This window comes from Drosophila albomicans, chromosome 3, assembly GCF_009650485.2.
Source record: "Drosophila albomicans strain 15112-1751.03 chromosome 3, ASM965048v2, whole genome shotgun sequence".
Classification (NCBI taxonomy): domain Eukaryota; kingdom Metazoa; phylum Arthropoda; class Insecta; order Diptera; family Drosophilidae; genus Drosophila; species Drosophila albomicans.
Window position 1 is genome coordinate 49,558,306 of NC_047629.2, and position 18,831 is coordinate 49,577,136.

Here is an 18,831-nt window from a genome sequence, read left to right on the forward strand (position 1 = left end):
GCGGGCTAACGTTACATTAGCGTCGCCTCTGCGGGCTTCAAAGCAAAACGATTCAAATTTGTTGATCATAATTTTGAGGTTTTCAATTTCATTTAAAATTCCAAATATTTGCACAAAGTGAAAGATCAGTTGGAATTAGATCAATCAGAGCGTCGATTGGCAGTTGATTGCTGTATAACAAAGCGTAGCCCATTTAGTTAATTGGTTTATTAAGTTCGTCTGGTTAGTTTGCTGATGATTAATGCATTTTTTGGGTAATTAAATAATTATTATTGATTGCTTATCCAATGGAAGAATACTTCGGGTAATTGGATACAGTCAATGGTTGTTGAACAGTTCATTGAATGTTTTTATATGTACACTAAATTTACGCTAATCCAATTCACTTTGTTTCAACCAACACTTGTACAGTCCACAAGTTTTAATAAGATGCAACAAATACAAATTCCAATTCCCTTCAAACCTCAAACTAATTGAAGCGGCACACAAAAGTATGCAACACTTTTTGTACGTGCACTTTTCGAAGTAATTTATATGTCGGCACAGAAGTATGCTACATTTTTTATAAAAAACCCATCAATCAAGTTTGTGCTCTAAGTCTTTTGTTTTCAAAAGTGACAGCTCGTGATTTTCACTGCAGTATAGGGTGCTTAAAATAAAACAGCAATTTTTGCCACAATAACTAAACGTAATTAAAATTTGTGGTCAGCGTGTGACATGCGCCGCCTCGTAGAAAGCAAAAATAATGCGTTGGCAAACCAGAAGCCAAATTGCGCATAAAAACCAATCTGACAACTGTAACAAATTAATGACTCGTTCCGTGATCGATAAATATTTATCGGATCCAGTTGTGCACACAATTAAAGTCCGATCAGACAGCGCTGGACATTTAATGGGAGGAGCCTAAGCGGAGATCAGTGCTTTAAATATTAATCGCTGTCAAATCGCCAACGCCAGACGGTCGCCAAAGTTGCCAAGCGGCTTAGTTGATTGTTTACAAGTTGCATGCTTGCAAGTTGTAAGTTGTCCTTGCCAACGAGTGCACGCATTTGACATTCAGTTGTTGTCATTGTTGTTGTCTCTAGTATGTATGTAGTATGTTGTTGGCGGATTGCAGTCTGCTGTCTTCTGTCTGTGGTCTGATGTCTTCGTCTATGGCGGCGTTTTAATTAGAAACAGAAAAATCACAACAATGCCTTTTGCAGTGCTGGTCGTAAACGCGGCAATTAATTAGTCTCACCGACTAAAATGAAATGGCGCAAATCTTATTAATACTCAGCATTTAAAATAGCAAATGGTATGAAGGTCTAAATAAAATGTTAGTTGAATAACAAATTGTTAAACTTAATTTTATTACACTCTAAAGACAACACGAGCTCATTACAATGACTTGTCAATTTTCTGCCTGCCTGCCTGTTACAGGGTATGTTTGTTGTGTTACCAAACAAGCTTGTGTTATTCTTGCCTTTTTGTTCGCATGGTCAAGTGCGTGGCTGTCTATATATTACAACTTGTTGCTGCCAAACTGAAGAGTCGCTTTAGCTGATCACACAAATTTCACTGCTTTCTAACGCATTGCCAATGCCGATTATTGAAATACGCCAGAAAGGTTTTTTCTTATGGCCACTTGCAGTTTTGTTTGGCCACAAATCATGTGCCACCGACAGTCTAACCATCCAGCCGACAATCGACCATCGGCAACGGCTTTTGTCTTTTGCTGCTGCAAAATATGGATAATTGCAGCTGACAGGATGGCGATGGCAATGCCAATGCTGACACTGAGACTGACTGGGCCACAACCAACTGGAGACCTGCTGTCTGATCTCACTCGCCAGCTAACATGATAATTGGACATGAGCATGGACATCAGAGGATGTCAATGTGATCATCGTGGCCACAGACTTTTTACCTTTGACAAACTGTCTGCGTTTGCCCTATTCCTCTATTCCTTTTTAATTGACTTTTTTCGCATCTTAACCAGAAAGAAAGTGAAATTGATACAACAAGCATGAGTACTCGTCGTCTGCGCCACGTGCTTGGACTGTTAATTTCAATTCGTAATTTCGTAATCCGAAAATCAAAATGCGATCGCCGTTGAGTTGAGTGGTTTTCGTCATTCGATGTTTTTGGTATTTGATTTTCGGTTGTTTTTTTTGGTCACTCTTCCGCTGTTCAGCGAATTATTATTAATTTATTTTTTTTGCAAACTTTCCTTTTGTCACCTCTATCGACAGACACAAGTGACAGGTGTAGAAATTGTCAAGCAAACTGAAAATAAAAGATCTTTACACTATAAACTAACTGGTCTGGCGATTGGAGACAGCGCCCCCAACATGCGGATCTATGAATGTACTTAACTAGCCATGGACTGGGCTGGGCTCTGCCCAAAAGCCTACATCTAAATAACATTAGTGTGATAATTGACAGGGTCAATAAAAGAACACAGCACAATAAAATGCTTTGGGCCAGCCAAGCTGCATTTCGCTTGACAAACATTTTAGAAAACTTTCGTTTTGTCGCGTTTGCTAGAGAAAATTTGTGAATTAAAATACAAAAAAAGCGCTGTCAGAGAATCTGTAAATGATGCAACTGTATCAATTGCGTAAACGTGTTGTTAATTACATTAACAAATAAATTAGTTGACGCAATGCGTGAGACTCCCAAATGGGTGCTAAATGAAGGGTTCGTGTGCTTAAAGTATTGGGCATGATTTGCAGTATTCGTTGCGCACAGTTTAGTAACTAATAAAAGAAGTTTACTTAAGTGACTTACTATTTTGGGTTTTACTTGTTATTAGTTTGTAATTTACTTACTATTTTAAGTTTTTCATTTTTATTTTTAAATATGATATTGCGATAAGTATTTAGTTGATTTCTTCAATATTAACAAAAACAATATTAATTCCCTTTAGCACCTTTTAGCTGTCTAAAATTATTCGATTTTATTACATATGTTTCTATTTAAGTCAGCATAAAAATGTTATAATATTAAGTGAACATAAAAGTATAAACTCTTACTTTTAATTTGCTTAATTAGATAATCGAAGAAATCTTAAATCAAGGTTTACAATCTACTTTTAAAAATAGAATGAAACATTCTTGATTAAAAACTTGAATCTTAAATAAATATGTTTTTAATCTTAAAATGAAATTTCAATATAAAAATCTAGACATAAAAGTTTTTCAACATTAAAATCTTATTTTAAGATTATTTTTCTTAAATTTATATTGTAAGAAAGAACATCAAGCTTAAAAGGCAATATAGAAACTATTAACGAAAAATGTGAGTTGATATATGTTACATATTCAATGAACAGATTCAGGATCTGAAAGTTGTTTTTATTAAAACGAATACAAAAACTAACGATGTGCGAATAAAGTTTCGAGTAATTAACTTTCATCGCCGATAGAAAAACTTGATAACATGGTAAATGTCTCAGTTTCTTCTTAATCGAACAATATCCCAGGGGTAATTTAAATAAATTTTTACATTGATGTAGGATTAAAGCAATTTGCATATTAATATATAAATCTAAACTTGCTATGTTGTGTTGGAATAATTGCAATTTAATTCATTTTTCTAAAACTAAGAAACACTTTCGCATTTCAAGCTTCGACAAGGATTGAAGACTTTCAGTTTTAAATACATGCCTCAATGCACGACATTCAAATGTAATTCCTTCGCCCACCTCTAATCCCTGTCGAGACTGAAGGCAACAAGTTCTGCAAATTCCACTTACAAGACTCGTATATCACCTCATGTGACACTCGATGTGTCTTAAGTAGACAGCTTAATTGAAGTATGGCGCAGTTTTGGGTCCCTCTAAAAATCCGAAAAAAATTCACATATTCAAATGGAGAAGCCGCTATATTGCGCCTACAACAAGCATGCCCATAGTGAACTACGAGTATGTGTGTGTGTGTGTGTGTTTGTGGTGTGTCTTGTGTGCTCTTTTGGCTCTTTGGCCACATGCGGCTGCTCACTTTCCACAGAAGAGCACGACGGCAGCAGTAGCAGCTTTCACATTGCGCTCTCTTTGGGAGCTGAACAGCTCGAAGTGAGCTGCATGGTTTGGTATAAAACTTCTTACGTATGCGCGTCATGGCTCAATCTTACCTTGAACTTGGTCGTGTTAAGATCGAAGTAACAGACATTAGTTGTGCCTCTTCCTGTGTGCCGGCGATGAACATTTGAATTTGAATATTTATAAGTGCGTTAATTGAACGGGCTTCGGTGACTTCTATTGGACATAAGACACAAAGACACACATCAAAAGAGTGCTTTGAGAAAAATGGAACAAAGATCCGTTGTAGTTTTGCGTGTCGATAAGTGTATATAAATCAGTGTGTGTGTGTGTTTCTTTTCGAAGAAAAGACTGCAACAGTTCTGTAACATTTAACGGCATCTTCCATCAGTTCCAACTCGGTTTTTTTTCTGTAACTGTGCGTTAGTTAGTTGGCTTAACTAAATATGGATTGGCAGCGTTCCACTGCGGGCGCTGGGCAGCTGCTGCTTAGCTGCTGTTTGCTCATGTCATTCACATTGACGCATACCTGGAGCCTGGCTGCAATTGCCACACCTGCCGCCGCACCTGCACCTGCCACCACCTCGTCTTTGGCTTGGTCGCCAGTTGTGGCAGCTAAGCCAATTGCTCGACAACTAAATCGTAAGTTCTCAATTCTGCCAAGTCATGTGGAAGCATACATTTATGCTGATCGAAGATATGTGTTCTTTTTTGTTTTTGGGGCTAAACATTTTCGTGTGGATGACTCAGCGGCAATGTAAAATGTACAATTTCTTTTTGGCATATGTAAACGCGTAAACAAAACAAGTCAAGAGAAACAAAACAAACAAACATACTGAAAGAAACATAATCAAAAACACTTCGTTTTTTTTTATTGCAGTGAAATTTTTTTGCTCATTAAGTTGAATGTGAGAGCGCATTCAAAATTTATTAGCCATTATATCATAGTCGACTGCCCGACTACCCATTGGAGCTAGTCCACTCTCCCTCTCTCTCTGTCTATATCTTATCTATTGTTGATCAGCCCAACCTAAGTTGATGTGGCAATTGACAGCTGACAAGGCGACACGAATTCAACTCGATACCTTTAATTAGCAAACGACTTGCTGCATGGGTAACGCAGCAGAACAAGAATACGCATTTAATATGGTTAAAAGGGGTTTCGACTTTATTTTTTAGAGCAGGTGACATGCTCTCTTACGTTATGCGAACAACGACAGCTCAGAAAGAAGAAACTCGTAAAAACCGGCAACACTTTTTCACTTCGTACTTACCATACTCCATATTCCATATTGTCTTTACTTCAGTTGAGTTCTGATGTCTAAGTCGAGCAATTAGCCGGTCGCCTGCACTTGTTGCGAAGGTGCCAGAGAGAGAGAAGAAGAAGAAGAAGCATAGAAGCACTACCACAACCATATGTAATATGGGTCATACTCAAGTCATACTTATAACTTCAACTAGAACTTGTTGAGCGTTAAGCACAGACAGATTATTTTTACGCAGGTTGCCAGATTTCGCAGAGCAAAGTGTGGTGTCTTGTAGGGGGTGTGTCAGGGGCGGGAGGGGGGCGCAGGCGGCAAACAAAACTGTACATAATGTCGAGTCATTAAGGAAGACGCACATAAAAAGCAGCAACATGTGAAGTAGACTTGTTTTATAGAACGAAGTTTAGATGCGCTAGTAAATACACAAGAAATCAGAAAATTCGTTTTTCTGTTTTAGCTTCAGCTTGAAGACTTAATTAACAGACTGATAATCACCATTTGGTGATTAAGTTCTCGATTATTGTGTCAACGAAAGAACAGTTTCGGCTTAAAAAGCTTTGTCATTGGGTGGGTTTGAATAAAACAGTTAACGAATTAAAAACTCTTTATACGAAACAAAACTTTTCTTTTCTTTGAATGAAAACAGTTATCCAATTAAAGAATTTATTTATTTGTTGTAAATAAAGGAAACCAAATTGTTTAACTTTTGTTTACGATTGAATGAATGTAGTAAAAATAATTATAATGTTATTATAATTATTCAAATTGAAGAGAACAATTAATACACAATGTACTTCATACTTAAAAACCTTATTATATATATTGAACAGAACAATTAATACACAAATTATTTCATACTTAAAAAAACAGCAAATTGAAAATCTTTTCTTTTGAAACTCGGTTAGTTGGTCATATTTTCTTGCCTCTTAACACAGTTCGCAAATTAAATTAACACACAAAAGAGTTTTGACTCTGCTGAATTAAATTAAAGAATTTTTCTTTTATATTTATTGTTTTTTGTTTGTGAATCAAATTACATATTTTTTTCATATTGTTTGGAATGAATAGATATTAATTTGAATATGAATACTTATATTAGATACAACAAAGCCTTGACAATAGGCTTTATTAACATTAGTAAAACATTAATTAGAATAGCTTTATTGAAATGATAAAATAAATAAAAGAATCAATTAATAACCTACTTAAATAATTTTAAAGAAATGCTCAGCATAAAGCGAAATCTGCTTTAAATATCGAAGTTTAACTATTGTTTAGACTTCTAAATTCCAAAAAAATAATCCGATTTGCAGATTAACAGATCTACTTAAATATTCAAGAAAATATTGAATAATGTTTTAGGTTTGACTAAATTTCTTAACATATAGAAAATATTCGCTTAACTTTAACAAAATGAAGGAACAAAATAAATCAAATAAAATCAAATAAAATAAAAAAGAGGCAATAAAAGTTTACATAACCTACCTTAAAAATTGAATTTTTTATTAATGTTTTAATAACCAACTTAAATAATTAAAACGATAAGCCTTAGATAAGGCGAAATCAGCTTTACTTATTGAAGTTTAGCTTTTGCATAAAAAAACGGATATTCAGATTAATGGATCTACAAAAAATGATAATAAACAATGTTAAATAATGCTTTAACTCTAAGTAGGCTTCTTAACTAAGAGATAAAAGGAGTGTCTTTATTGAAAAGGAGAATTAATTAATATTTTAATAACCTACTTAAATAAAATAATAAATGAAAAGCTTAAAAATCAAAGTTAAACTATTGCTTAGATATTAAACTAACTTCTAGAGTTTGGAGATATATTTAGTTTAACTCAAACTAAAAAAAATAGGTCTATCAGCTAGTATACCCTAACTTCTAAAGAGCATAATAATAACACAGAAGCAGCAACAATAATAGTAGCAAAAGTAAACAACAAACTGACCAACAAGTTGATATCTTAGTCAAGTCAGTCAAGTCAAGTCATGATATGGTGTTTGGTGTATGATGGTGTCAGATTCACTTGTCCACAATACGAGTGAATTAAAGTGGAGTCGGCACAGTTTGTGTTTGAGTTTGTGGGGAGACGACACAAAAAACAACCTGAAAAATGCGCATAATTGGGTTATAACCATCATACATTGGTGTGTGCTTGGAGTGTGTGTAAATGTGCTTACAACTTGTTTGGTTGGGTTAGCTTTTTGCTGTTTGTGTTTTCTGTTCATTCATTTTGATTCGTTGTGTTACTCGTGCAATTGTAAAACTGAAAACAAAATTGCGTCCATGTCCGATTGCAAAGCGACATTTTTAAGCGCAAAAAAAAACTGAATGAATGGAAAAACTAAAAGTGTTGAGTGAGTTTTTCCACGAAATGAAATGAAATTTCATTTTTTAATTGCGACTAAAGCATGTCTGGCATTTAGTTAGGCATTAGCCACGTTTGGTCAGTCACATACAATGCCGAACTACAAATATTCCCCTTTTGCAGTTCCCCCCTCGATCCGTCTGTCAATTTATTTGCGTGTAGGATTAAATTACGTTGGCTTTGGCTGATGTTGTTTTTCCAGAGCACTTTTCCAGACCTCAAAATGTCCGCGATTTGCTTAGTAGATCTTCCTCAGCTCGTTTGTTTGCTGTTTGCTGTCGTCTGCGGGTGTCTTCCAAGTCATGGATCGAAACCAGTGAAAGTTTATTGAGCTTGTTTTTTATTTCTTCTTCTCTTTTGGTCGCAACAACAACAACGATAGCTCGTTGGCATAACGGTACGATGAAGCATGTTTCTTCTTCGGGGGAACAAGTTTCTATTTCTAATCCAACACATAAGTTGATAAATTCTTTGTTCTGCATTCTTTAAAAAAAACTGGAAATTGAAAAAAAGAGACTAGCACAGAGCTAGCATATTATTTAGCATTTACATTGAATGCAGTGAAAATGTGTTCATAAATTATTCAGCACAAAAAAATAAACTAAATAACCGGGCTAACTAAATACATTGATCCGTGGAGTAATCACAATGTATTTCACTTTCAAATTGTTGGCTTTTCAAAACCTAACAACTTTATCTTTTGAGAATTCGTAGGTGATTATGCTAATATTTTATGAGCTACTGTTATGCCTAGCCATTGGCTATAGGTAACTGCGATTTATGGCATATGGCTGGACAGTTATGTTCAGTTGGTAGTTGGCAGTTTGGTTGTAATTTTGCAGTTGGCCCAAATGTGTAAAAGCCGGAGCAGCGTTTACAGTTTTGTTGTGTTTTGTTTTTACATGCAGTCAATGAGCCGTTCTTCTTTGGCTGTGGCATGCAAATATAAAAACACGTCACCCATCATCAAGTTCAGTTCGCATTGACCACGCCCCATTTTACTTTGTACAATGCCTTAATAAACCGACGGACGCATAAATTTCAATTGCAGTGAAAGTTCAAATTGTAAATGAAAATTAAGTAGCTCGAGCCCAAGCTCATGGGCATTGTCATGTCAGCTACAAAAGGGTTACAGAGAGAGAGATAGAGAGACAAATGTGAGAGGAGATTGAACTTAGTTCAGGGTGCATTAGCATTGATCGCACGCCCTCCTGCCTGGAGGGAAAAAAGTGAAAAGATCCACAGGCAGTTGCCAAAGACTACCGAAAACAAAACAAAGTTGGCAAAACAAATGTCAAAATGTGCTGAGGAGGCAGCTCTTGGCGTGGGTTTTGTAGACAAGGATTTTTATCGGTTAAACGACACCACGACAAGCTGCAACAGCAGCAACAACTGCTGCAAGATAAACAACCAATTTTTCACAGGCTCAAATGTCGCATCCTACTTGCACGTTGCACACGAGGCGAAGCTTTCTCTTGGCATTGAAATTTTCATCGCTGTGACACTATTAGCTGCCGTTTGGGTCAAAGTACACAGCAGCTCATTGAAAAGTAAAATTTTTCCCAAAACGTTGCAGCTGCAGCTGTGGCAACGTGTAACCTACAACGTGCAACGTGCAATTAAAAGGTAGCCAGGCAATAAAGCTAATCAAAATAATTGCTCAATTTTCATTTAACAAAATAAAAAAATCATCACCACAAAAATATTGCCATGTGATGGCTGTCGCTCACTAGGTACCACAATTGATTGAATTTTAATTAATTTGCGGGCAATTAACTTGTTGTAACTGGCCGCCAGCTGCACTCTGATTAATTGCGAGCATTTTCACTGCATCTTTAAGTGGTTGCCACCGCATTCGAGTGCTTTGCTTGGCCATTAGAAAACCACAGGCATTAGCCATGTCTTGAACAAGGTATGCGTCAAGTTGCCGCTGACAATGCCACAAGTGGCAGCTTCGGATGCGACTTCAACTGCAACTGCTGCCACACAAGGTGTTATCACTGTTTGTTGTTGTTCCGTCGTCCGTCGTTTTGGCTTTGTGCGTACTTTCACTCAAATATTTACAAATGGAAAAGCGGCAAACGCCAAAAAATCAGACCAAATTCCGCTGACCAAAAACTCAATCGTGTTCATCATCATCTTCTTCTCTCTTTTTTATTTTGCAGAAATCTCACCATATTTGGATCTGGCTCTGTGTCCCATACGTGACGAACCTTGGACGTGTGCTCGCCAACGATCGGCCAGAATTTTGGATGTGTGGGATGCCGAGTTGTCGGTGCAATGGCAAAAGTTGAAAGGTGAGCAAACATATTGGACAAAGTTGTGTTAGGTCTAAGCTCTGAGCAGCGGCGTCAAGAGTGAAAGAGGTGTTAATTGTCCACTCTTAATTAACAAGACAAAAGCTTTTAGCTGTCGCGCTGCTGCTCTTCAGCTTATGGCTTATGATTTATGCACTCGAGAGAAAATCAAAGTCAGTGAAATTTGCAAATTGCTTAAAGACCCAGAAAGTGCATTTGTTGCTTTATTTTTGTACTCGCAAAGCTGAGAGAAAATGAGAGCAACAAAGAGAACGAAATGAACTTAAAAAATCAAAATAATGTCAGATTTAATTGCTGGCAATAATGTTGCAATTACATTTACTACCTTTTGGTATTTACAAAATTCACTTAAATGTTTTATTATTTTGCGTTGTACAGTGGAAGCCGATCGACAGCTGAACGCAACGCTCGAGAGACGTGGCTACAGCGCCTCCGAGCTGCCCATAAGTGAGAAGCCGTCGACGTTGCTGAAGAAAATCGAAATTGGCACGAAATACATGAAGGAGTATCTGGCCGAAACGATGGACGGGTAACAATTCGAGTGTTTCAGGTTTCTTATCTCTTTCCATTTCTGATGAATTTTTTTTTATTTTTTCTGATTCGTTTCGTAGTTTCCTTGGCCGTGAATATGAATATCTGCAGGCACCGAAAGCGGCTTCCAGCGATAGTGAAAACGCCGACTATGACGATGAGACGGACGCCGAAGCTGATGCTGATACTGAAGGCGAAGGGGATGCTGCCGACAGTGCGGATACCGGCGAGGAAGAGGATGAGGCGGATGGATCTGATGGTGAACAGGAAACCAGCGATGCCGAAGAGGATGAAGCGGAAGATGAGCCCGACAATGAAAGTGTTCCAATTGTGAAGAAGCCCGCCGCCAATGTCGAAGTTGCTAATGCAAATGGAAATGCCAATGAAGAGGTGAAAAACTCGGTGCTTAGCGCAGATGGAGATGGCACTTCAGGTGGCGTGGAGTTCATAGAACTCGAGGATGGCGCAGAGGATGCGACGGGTGCGGTGAAAAAGCCTGGCGGCGGCAAGCGAAAGAAGATGAAGAACAAGCGGAAGAACAAAAAGAAGGGACAGCAACAACAGCCAGCCACATTGGTCGTAGTGCAGGCGGCGCCAGAGCATCACGATGTGGACTTCGGGCATGAGAGCGATTCACCGATTGTCAGTCATGGTCATGGCGGAGATGAAGGTGGTGCGAAGCCGTTTAAGAGGAAGCAGAAGCGTGGCAAGCGCAAGAAGAAGGGTCAACAAGGTTCGACGGTGCTGGTGCAAGATCACGAGTCAAGCGATCCCCCTCGGTCTGGAGCTGCTGGAAGATCTGGTCGACAGCGGAGTTGGCATCGGCGGTGGAAAGCGCAAGCATAAATTCTCAACAAATTATGGTAGAAGTAACGGAGGTGTGTGTTGTTTGCTGCGTGTGGTTTTCAATGACTTTAGCGCACCGTTTCCTAAGCACAACTTAGTGCCTGTCTATCTTTAGATTTAGGTTGTATAAATTGGTTTATAAAAAGAGTGCGATTAACTACACTTGCAGAGTAGGCAAATGTGTACATTTAAGTATAAAATATCTTAAATTTTTGCTTCTTCACTTTTCTAAGCATTTAAATATTTCACTTTTTAATTTAACACAAATTTTTAGCCTACTCTGCAAGCGTGTTTTAGTCGCAATCTCTTTTCCTCCAACTCGTTTCGTTTCACTTGTAACTTGTGCATGTCGTAGCAGTCAGCTGCGAAGCATGTACACCAAATTATTTGCACTGCTTGAGCAAGCAGTTTACATTGGTGGTGGTTTGCGTGCGTGTTTAAGCAGTTATCATAGCATGCAGTTCAAAGATTCAAATCGTTATTTTTAAGCTACAATTAAACGGGCAAACAATTGATGTGCCCAAATTGATTTTTTGCTCGCATGTTTAAGTTATTTTTTTGTACATAAATTGCCTCGAATGCTTGTTGTGTTATCGTTATCGTTTCGTTACCGTTAACGCACTTACGCGCACTGCAGTTCATACTAACAAACACCACCCTCCCAAGCGATAAATATCGCTGAAAGATTTACTATTTTTGTTTTACTGCGTTTTTTTTATGAATTTTGTCATGATCATCAACTAATCGATGCAACTTGATTCACAGTTACACGCGGTAAGAAGAAGAAGAAGAGGAAGGCACTCGCTAAGCTGGCGCTGATTGGTACTCTGCTGAAGGCCAAAATCGAGTTGCTGCTGAAAATATTGGGCGCTCACTTGCAGATCAAGTTCTTTGCCATTGCGCTGATCGGACTGCTCATCAATATCGCGCGTTTCTGGATCGATGTCAAGCGTGGCGGCACACCGTCCAAGGTGAGTTGAGGTGGCCCATGGCGGGCGTCCGTTGTGTTCACCTTAATATTGTTGCTAATGTGTTTTTTGTTTTTGTTCTGGAGAACACACACGAACACAACTTGTTCCGGTTATGAGACCAATGTTTTCTTGTTCTAAATGGATCTTCTGCACCCTTTTTTCAGTTATATACGAAATTATTGTTTCTTAAGTACAGCAATTGTTTTTGTTTTTGTTTTTGGCAAAAACTTCACGTTTTCCAATCTGTTTTTTCTATCTGTTTTTCTCCTATTACTCTCTTTCACTCCCTATGGTACAACACTTCAAATATGTATATAATTTTCGAATTCGTACACAGTTACACAGAAGTTTCACTTCAAGCTGCGGTTTCCGTTTTTTACAAAAACAGTTCCATAAATTACATACCTCGAAAATGTTCCGTGTGCTAACAAATTCAGACCTTTTTGGTTTCAGATATGGTATTAATTTTGGACAGCTACAGCAATTAACAGTAACAGAAATTTAAAAAATAAATCAAAAGCAAATCCCATAAAAAATTCAATTCAAACAAAACAAAATCGTAGCGTATTCAAAAATGTTCCCCACAATGTGTAAGTATGGGCGTGTCTTAGAGTAACGCCTAAAGCCTCAGCCTTAGCCTCAGGTTATCCCCCGAAAATCCCTTTTCCCCTGCGAAAGACAAATCGATTGTTCCCCATGCTCTTCATCATTCATTCAAATATAATATCATATCATATCCCATATCATGTCCATGTCACAGCTCTTACACTCTGGGCTCTTTGGTATTTCCTGTGGTGTTTCTCACTTCACGCCGTATTTGAATTGTTTCTAACTAGGTTGTCTATGTCGAACATGCTCATCATCAGCACCATTACGAGGACCATGGCGATGATTGGGGCGGTGAGGGTAGCTACTGGAAGCGTTCGCTGCAAACGGATCCCTCCATCGAGGACGTGGACTCCTCCACGGACAGCTATCAGCTGAGAACACAGCCACAGCAGCAACAGGCCCAAGATGCCCATTATCTGGCATATCGCAATCAATATCAGTGGCAGTGAGTGCGCCCCATGGGAACATTCAGCATTACATATTTATCTTTAATGTTTAACCTAACCTAACCTAATATTTATTTCGATATCGTAATATGACGCTGATTATTAAATAATCCCCATATAGTCCTAGTTATTCGAAATTAATTTTAGCACAAATGCCAGTAAAACAATTTTAGCTATAACCCCGCCTTAGTAGAAATTTATCTTGATTTATATGTAGTGCAATAATCCCAAGTTGATAACTTTATCAATTTTTTTTTCAACATAGAACAAATTAATTGTAGTATTAAGTAATTTATTCGTTTTATTTATTGTACTCGTATGTTATTTATTATGAACCATATTAAATTCTTCAAGAACTGTAAATGATTATTTGCATTTTTATTTGTTATTAAAGTGGAATTTGAATTTTTTCAGCAGTGATGATTTTTGGTAAGCAGATATTTATTTCTGGAGTTAGAAAATCTTTGGAATTTAATATTTTGAAGACATTGATTTATTTAGGAAAATTATTTTCAATTTGTAAGTATATATATTTCAATTCTACAGATTAGCTGCCTGCTAAATATATGTTATTTGGAATAATATTTGTTTTTATAGACACTGATTTATTTCGGGATTTTTTAAATATATTATTTATTTCTGAACTGCATTTAATTGGCTGCTTGTTATTAAAAGTCACAAAATAATACATTTAAATTTATGGAAGTTGTATAACTTTAAATTTATTTATTTTAATTTCATAGACGTTTGTTAATTTTTTGAAATTAGTTAAATTCCTTAACTATATTTTTAAATGCAAAATAGAAAAATGTTTTGTTTTCTATCTTTTTATTAAATTTTGTAGGCATTTTGTTTAGAGTTTTTTTTTTAAATTACTTTCTTTTCAAACCACTTTTAAATATCAACAAGAATAGTTAAACAGATTTTATTTCAAACACATTATTTTTAATTTCTTTCATTTTGATTTTGTTTATTCGTTTTAATCGCTTTTGTGAATATCTGACGCGTTATTTTTTTTAGTAAATCATAGTTGTGTGGTCTTTACATCTTCAAAGTTGTACTAAAACTAAACAGAAATCTCAACAGAAAATATGTACAGCACATATATTCATTTTATATCAAGAGAAGATAGTTTATAAATTTATTCGCGAACTTGGAATAGAAATTTTTGTTTTTGGAGCAGAGCACATCTTCAGGTGGGATTTTTAGTATATCTTGCGTATTCCGAGCAGATGTTTCTATATCGGTTTCACTTCCTGTTTTGACTTGCAGAGTATCCAATAATAACTTGCAAAAAAGAAAGAAGACAGCGAATAATTTCAGAATGCGGTCAATTCTATGTGGAATTTCGAAATTTCACCTGTGTCGCCGTGCACTTGATTCTAATTTGTGGCCCAATTCTGGGCGATGGAACTGCTCCGTAATACCAAATAGGTGCGACGTGCTCCCATAAATGCGCTAGACAAATCGCGGATGGGTGTCTTCGGTCTTCAATGCTCAGTTTTCAGTGCTCAGTCACAACGATTGTTGTATCTCATTGTGTCGCTTTGTCTCGATTGTCTCGTTGCCACGACAATTTGCGCATGCGCGATGCGTGTTGTGAATTTTGAGTGGATGAATTTTGGTTTAAGGGGGAACTTGGCAAAATGTTTGGCAATAATTGTAATAAGCAATTAAGTTTTGTGTTTGACAAACGTCAAAACAAGCTGGAAGATGGCCAATTTATGGTCAATAAATTGTGGACAACAATTGATGGATTGTGATTGGGATGCACGGATGACAAGAGTTGAAGAATTGATTGATATTCGACCCCCTAGAGACAGAGACAGAGTCAGACTCTGACCGACCAAAAAGAAAGTGATCAAAGGTCCAGTTTGGAGTCGGATCGCACGACATTTCACATGCATTCTGACACGTTTTATTGCCACTTGTATTGATATTGACCTTGTTTAAAGCGCACATAGAGTGCTGCACTAATTGAAAGAAAAGCTCGTGTTGCTTGGCCCATTAACATGCAACATGCGGGGGGCAGGCGAAAGAAAAGCGAATTGACATGCCGCAACATGCCTCTTATCATGAGGCAGCAATCACAGCAGTGCTCGAGAGTGTGTCTATGTGTGTGTTGGTGCTTCTGTTTCTTTGGGGTTCGTGCAAAGAAATGTTTATCATTAGCAAAATTAAAATCAATGAAATTGGCCATAAAAATTCGATTGCCCCCTTGAGGAGGAGGACTGCACTACTGCGTGGGAGCCTCTCGGAGGTGACTGCAAACGTGTGGCACATAAGTAATTGATGATCATCAAAACCGAGGTGGGAGAGAAATAGTTTAGTTTATTTATTTCAGCACTTTCTAAACTTCAACTTCAACTGTGGGCGGTGATGGCCTCGTGACAGTCTTGGGTGGGTGTGGCCAATGGCCATATATCATGTAGATACCAATCTTCAATATATGTTCTTGTTGAGTTCCTGCAACAAAAAAAAACGAAAATCAATTGAAATTCTTTGTGCAAAATTTGTTTGGCGAATCTGGCCGATGGATGTCGGTGAAATAACGGTTAAACCAGCGCCTCAGTGGGGCAACGTGCGTGTTTTGCCAAAAAAATATCAGAGTTGAGCTTGTATAGAACTCGAAGGAAGTGCTCGCCACGTATGCAAAAAAAAAAAAAGAAGAGAAGTGTATACAAATAATTTTCTAAGCGCGTTTATTGCTGCTGCTCCACTAAACGACAGGCGGCGACGTGCGACTGTCATTGCTGCCATCAAGTTGAGGCATTTGATGTGATCGCCACACGACAACAGCAACAACAACAACAACGAGAAGAGTGAAATGATATCAACATTTAATTAATTTAAGTGCTGCACTAGAAAGTGTCGCTGCATCACGTATACGCACTGCACGACACATTCTCTCTCTCTATCTCTTTCCCTCTATTGATTGGGGGGGTGTTGAGGGGGATCTACGCCCACGTGTCCAGCGACTTGGGACATTTTAAAATTTGAAAAGTGCTCATGATATTTTTCCATTGCACTTTGATTTGCATTTTAGAAAGTTACACGTGTTTCCCATTGCATTAAAATACAATAAGAAAATCCACCAAAAATACCAAAAAAAAAAAAAAAATAACAAAACGTTCAAAAGAAAAGAAAAAGTCAAAGTCAAAGTCTGAAATTAAGTCTGCAATTTCTACAGTGCTTCCATAATGACCATGCTGTGCAGCAATCCCCTCCCCCTCCCCGTTGTCATCGCCTCTATGAGTAAATGTTTGCCCCACTCCATTCTATTCATAATTTCATTATCATAATTCCAGTCATGTTTTTTTGCCAGCACCAGCAAAAACTCACTTCACTTCATTTCATTTCATTTCATTTCATATATAGAATTTCTGCTTAACACGTCGCCCTCTTGTCAATCGCTTTATCTCTGCACGTTTTACATTTTGTTCGTCTGTCTGTCTGTCCGTCTGACTGTTTGTCTGTTCCTTCTGTATTTCAGCCAAAAGTGCAGCTTAAATCACTTTGTTGCTAAGTGCGCAAAAAATCCATGTTGGTATTTTAATGATCATGCTCGAAGGCTTTACAACTACTTAACAGCTATTTAGCTGCCCATCTACCATATATGGGTGGATAGTAAAAGATTACGACTCTTTGGAGAAGGTGCTGCCAACTTTTGCGTCTATCATTAGCAAATATATGGAAGGTATGTGTGATGGAAAATTGCAGTTTTCTTTTTGAAGTCTTTTATACTAATAAACTTGGCTTTGTTTTGGCTTTATTGAGCAATGAAAAGAGAACAAAGTATTTTAAATAAATAATGGGGAAGATTACTGTTAAATACAAATTTTAATCTATAAAGAGATCTATAGATCAATATATCAAAGATCAATTTAAAAAAAATGATATAAGACTTTGAATAGAAAAGTTGGCTTTATTTATTTTGGCACTATGAAGCAGTGAAGAGAAAAAAAAAATAATATTTGTATATATTATATTATTGAGAAATCAGTTTATATGGCAAAAACTGTTGCTGCAGTCAGGTCTTAGTTTCTATGACAAACAATATGAATTAGTTTGTACTTATAGTATATCGGTTTGCAACTAACAGTATATCGGTATTGCTCTTATTGAAAATGGGTAGTAAGTATCTCACAGTCTCATCAGACTTGACTTGATATAATAATTTTTGATCATAGTTAAACCGATCTTATATACTATTAATTGCAAATTACTTTTTTAACTCTTTATAACCATCGACACTAACTATGAGCTCAACTTTTTTTGCTATTAGCACCCATGGGCATCATATCTTCTCCTTATTTCCTTTTCAGTGTGTCACACTTCCAAGGAATTTTATGTGCATAGTTGATAGTCTGATTACTGAGAAAATTGTTTATCCATAAACATGTCTGCTCAGTGGTTCTCTTCTGCTTCTCGCACTCTTCTCCAGAGATTACACTCGAAAGATTGCCTCAGACGTGAGATTGCAATTTTATGTGTACCAAGTGGAGCTTTAGCAGCACTTAGAGAACTAACCAAACACACCTGAGATTGGCCAAAAAAAATAATGGAGAATAAAGAAGAAAACACTTCGTTAGAGTTCATTGCCATGGGCAGAGAGTGCGAGCAGAGAAGTGGAGGAGAAGAAAGGATTATGCAACAAACGAAATATCATCATGTTGTGGCTTTCACATAGAGACCAAAACAAGCGACGCTTATTAAGGCGCATTAATAATTTAGAATGGTTTGCTACCATTTCGCGCACTGGTCGACATACGTAGCTTGTGCCTTTGCCTTTTGGCTTTTGGCTACACGTACCGGGTATTACGCGTCAATTATGAATTTCTAATTTAACGAGTTTATTTAATAAGTCTGTTTGGTGGCGGTGTTCCTCTTCAGCGCCCTTCGCTGCTCCCATCACACTGTTCTATCAAAATCACGTACAGTGCGCACACACAGCAAAAAGCGAAAGCTAACTGAGGCCATTGGCATCGGAAATAGCTAGTTGCCATTAAAGTATACGAGTTCGAGCTAGTAGTAATTTTATAATTTTTTCTTATTAATTACTTTTGGAGTTTCGATTTGATTTGTGTTGTACACACAAACTGCTGGCGCTAAGAATAACGATTATATGAGTGTTCCAACGTCGCCCAACAACAGCATGTTTATTTTACGGGCGGCAATTCAAAGTGGCATCTATCTGTGGGCTGTGATCTTGTTGGCTTGCTGGAGAAGATTGAGTCTTATAAATATGTCTGGCATAATAAGCAGGCGGCATTTGAGTATGAGACAGGGTTCAGTTGTTTATGAGCACTCCTTTAAAGTGAGTACAAATAATACGAAACTGATCAGTGTAGTTATCTATATAATTCAATTTAAGTAAAACTTCATATTTATCACTACAGTTTTTTACTCCATTATTAGAAGCTAGTATGATTGTACAAAAAACCTG

General features: G+C 37.2%; 1 protein-coding gene across 1 annotated transcript; it reads left to right on the forward strand.

The window, feature by feature from the left end:
- The first annotated feature begins 4,116 nt into the window (after window positions 1–4,116).
- On the forward strand, window positions 4,117–13,742 carry LOC117572009 (uncharacterized). The gene is given in 7 exon segments (XM_034254528.2): window positions 4,117–4,666; window positions 9,830–9,961; window positions 10,361–10,511; window positions 10,594–11,283; window positions 11,285–11,391; window positions 12,125–12,330; window positions 13,167–13,742. Coding segments are annotated over 7 exon segments (1,704 nt in total). The 5' UTR covers window positions 4,117–4,470; the 3' UTR covers window positions 13,389–13,742.
- Window positions 13,743–18,831: the final 5,089 nt, after the last annotated feature.